At 40.6% G+C, this 2,500-nt stretch overlaps 1 protein-coding gene across 2 annotated transcripts in view; it reads left to right on the top strand.

Moving 5' to 3' along the window:
• Positions 1-2,500, top strand: part of wnt7bb (wingless-type MMTV integration site family, member 7Bb) — a 152,666-nt gene that overhangs the window by 37,734 nt on the left and 112,432 nt on the right. For both annotated transcript variants that reach the window (XM_061916857.1, XM_061916856.1), the window contains exon 2: positions 2,392-2,500. This exon is cut by the window's right edge and continues 118 nt beyond it. In XM_061916857.1, coding sequence (XP_061772841.1) covers positions 2,392-2,500 — 109 coding nt within the window. The remainder of the gene's footprint in view (positions 1-2,391) is intronic.

The raw sequence follows: 2,500 nt of genomic DNA, 5'->3' as shown, positions 1-2,500 counted from the left end.
TCTAAAATAAAACAGTTTTCTAAACTGGACTTTCAATCGAAGCAGGAGGTAATAAAAGGAAGATCTCCATCGAGACAGAGAGACTTTTAAAACTGAAGAAAGATAAGGAAGACTTCTATAAACAAGTTATCGATGCTTTTGATCAGAAGGAGATGCGCATGGACTTCATTTATAAGTAAAGGTAAGACCATAATAAAGTTTTTTTTATTATATGTGCTTTTCAGGCTGGTATCCTTACATCACATTCAAATTTATAAGCGCAGGCCTAAATTTGGTAAGCGCCAGAGTGAGAAGAGGTTTTAATTAATTAGCGCCCCGGCGGCAATTCCAGGAAATACGGTAAATTAAAATGTATTTCTTGGCAATTCCAACTTTGACCTCATTTGTTATGTAGAATGGCGCTTTCCATCATTTTTAGCGGACTGCCTTGCAAAATGACAACAACAACAGTCACCATTGTGCATATACGCACAGCATAGAAATTTTGGTGGACAAAATGGGACTACGAAGGAGTGGAGGATTTTACATGTAAAAAAAAAACTGTTGCGTCACACTCCACACTATGGTGAGTTCAAGAACCGCCAAAGTTAGTAGGCCAAAACAACGTTCACCAAATAGTCTCATCAGTGAAGCATACACACAAACGTATAAAACAGTGAGCTTTCTAACAATTGGGAAGGTTTGTGTCATGTTTTTCCTCATACTAAAACAAAAAAATATTTATTCCATTATCATTAACTTTATAATTTGATGCCAGCAACATTTGACAAAGAAGTTGGGAAAGGTGGCAATTAATACTGATAAAGTTGAGGAATGCTCATCAAACACTTATTTGGAACATCCCACAGGTCTGCAGGCTAATTAGGACAAGTGGGTGTCATGATTGGGGGTAACAACAGCTTCCCAAAAAATGCTCAGTCTTTCACAAGAAATGATGGGGCGAGGTACACCCCTTTGTCCACAACTGCGTGAGCAAATAGTCAAACAGTTTAAGAGCAACGTTTCTCAAAGTGCAATTGCAAGAAATTTAGGGATTTCAACATCTAGGGTCCATAATATCATCAAAAGGTTCAGAGAATCTGGAAAAAGTCACTCCACATAAGCGGCATGGCCGGAAACTAACATTGAATGACCGTGACCTTCGGTCCCTCAGACGGCACTGTATCAAAAACCGACATCAATCTCTAAAGGATATCACCACACGGACTCAGGAACACTTCAGAAAACCACTGTCACTAAATACAGTTTGTCGCTACATCTGTAAGTGCAAGTTAAAGCTCTACTATGCAAAGCGAAAGCCATTTATCAACAACATCCAGAAACGCCGCTGGCTTCTCTGGGGAAGAGATCATCTAAGACGGACTGATGCAAAGTGGAAAAGTGTCCTGTGGTCTGAGGAGTCCACACTTGAAATTGTTTTTGGAAATATTTGACATCGTGTCATCCGGACCAAAGGAGAATTAAACCATCCAGATTGTTATCGACGCAAAGTTCCAAAAGCCAGCATCTGTGATGGTATGGGGGTGCATTAGTGCCCAAGGCATGGGTAACTTACACATCTGTGAAGACACCATTAATGCTGAAAGGTACATACAGGTTTTGGAACAACATATGCTGCCATCTAAGTACCGTCTTTTATTGTGGACGCTTCTGCTTATTTCAGCAAGATGCCAAGCCACGTTTAGCATGTGTTACAACAGCGTGGCTTCATAAAAAAAATAGTGCGGGTACTTTCCTGGCCCGCCTGCAGTCCAGACCTGTCTCCAATCGAATATGTGTGGCGCGTTATTAATCGTAAAATATGACAGCGGAGACCCCGGTCTGTTGAACGACTGAAGCTCTACATAAAACAAGAATGGGAAAGAATTCCACTTTTAAAGCTTCAACAATTAGTTTCCTCAGTTCCCAAACGTTTATTGAGTGTCGTTAAAAGAAAAGGTGATGTAACACAGTGGTGAACATGCCCTTTCCCAACTACTTTGGCACGTATTGCAGCAATGAAATTCGAAGTTAATTATTATTTGCAAAACATAAATAAAGTTTATGAGTTTGAACATCAAATATCTTGTCTTTGTAGTGCATTCAATTGAATATGGGTTGAAAAGGATTTGCAAATCATTGTATTCCGTTTATATTTACATCTAACACTTTTTCCCAACTCATATAGAAAAAGGGTTTGTAAACGGGTTATCATAAACCACGTAGTATGTGTGTGGCAGAGTTATAGTTATGCAAATCTGATCGGAAAACCCAACTGTAAAAGCATTTCACTTTACTACGGAACGTGCATCAATCACCGGTTGAAATGAATCATCCTCACATGAACTCACGCCAGCCAACCTGACCAAGTTCTAACCAAGTATGTGATGGTTTTCTTGTCTTTTTTGGCAGGGCCCTGTCCTCCGTGGTGGCTCTGGGCGCCAACATCATCTGCAACAAGATTCCCGGGCTGGCACCACGTCAGCGAGCCATCTGCCAGAGTCGCCCGGACGCCATCATT

Source organism: Nerophis ophidion, linkage group LG12 (genome assembly GCF_033978795.1).
Source record: "Nerophis ophidion isolate RoL-2023_Sa linkage group LG12, RoL_Noph_v1.0, whole genome shotgun sequence".
Classification (NCBI taxonomy): domain Eukaryota; kingdom Metazoa; phylum Chordata; class Actinopteri; order Syngnathiformes; family Syngnathidae; genus Nerophis; species Nerophis ophidion.
The sequence above is the reverse complement of the archived record's forward strand: the minus strand, read 5'-3'. Positions and strand labels throughout refer to the sequence as shown.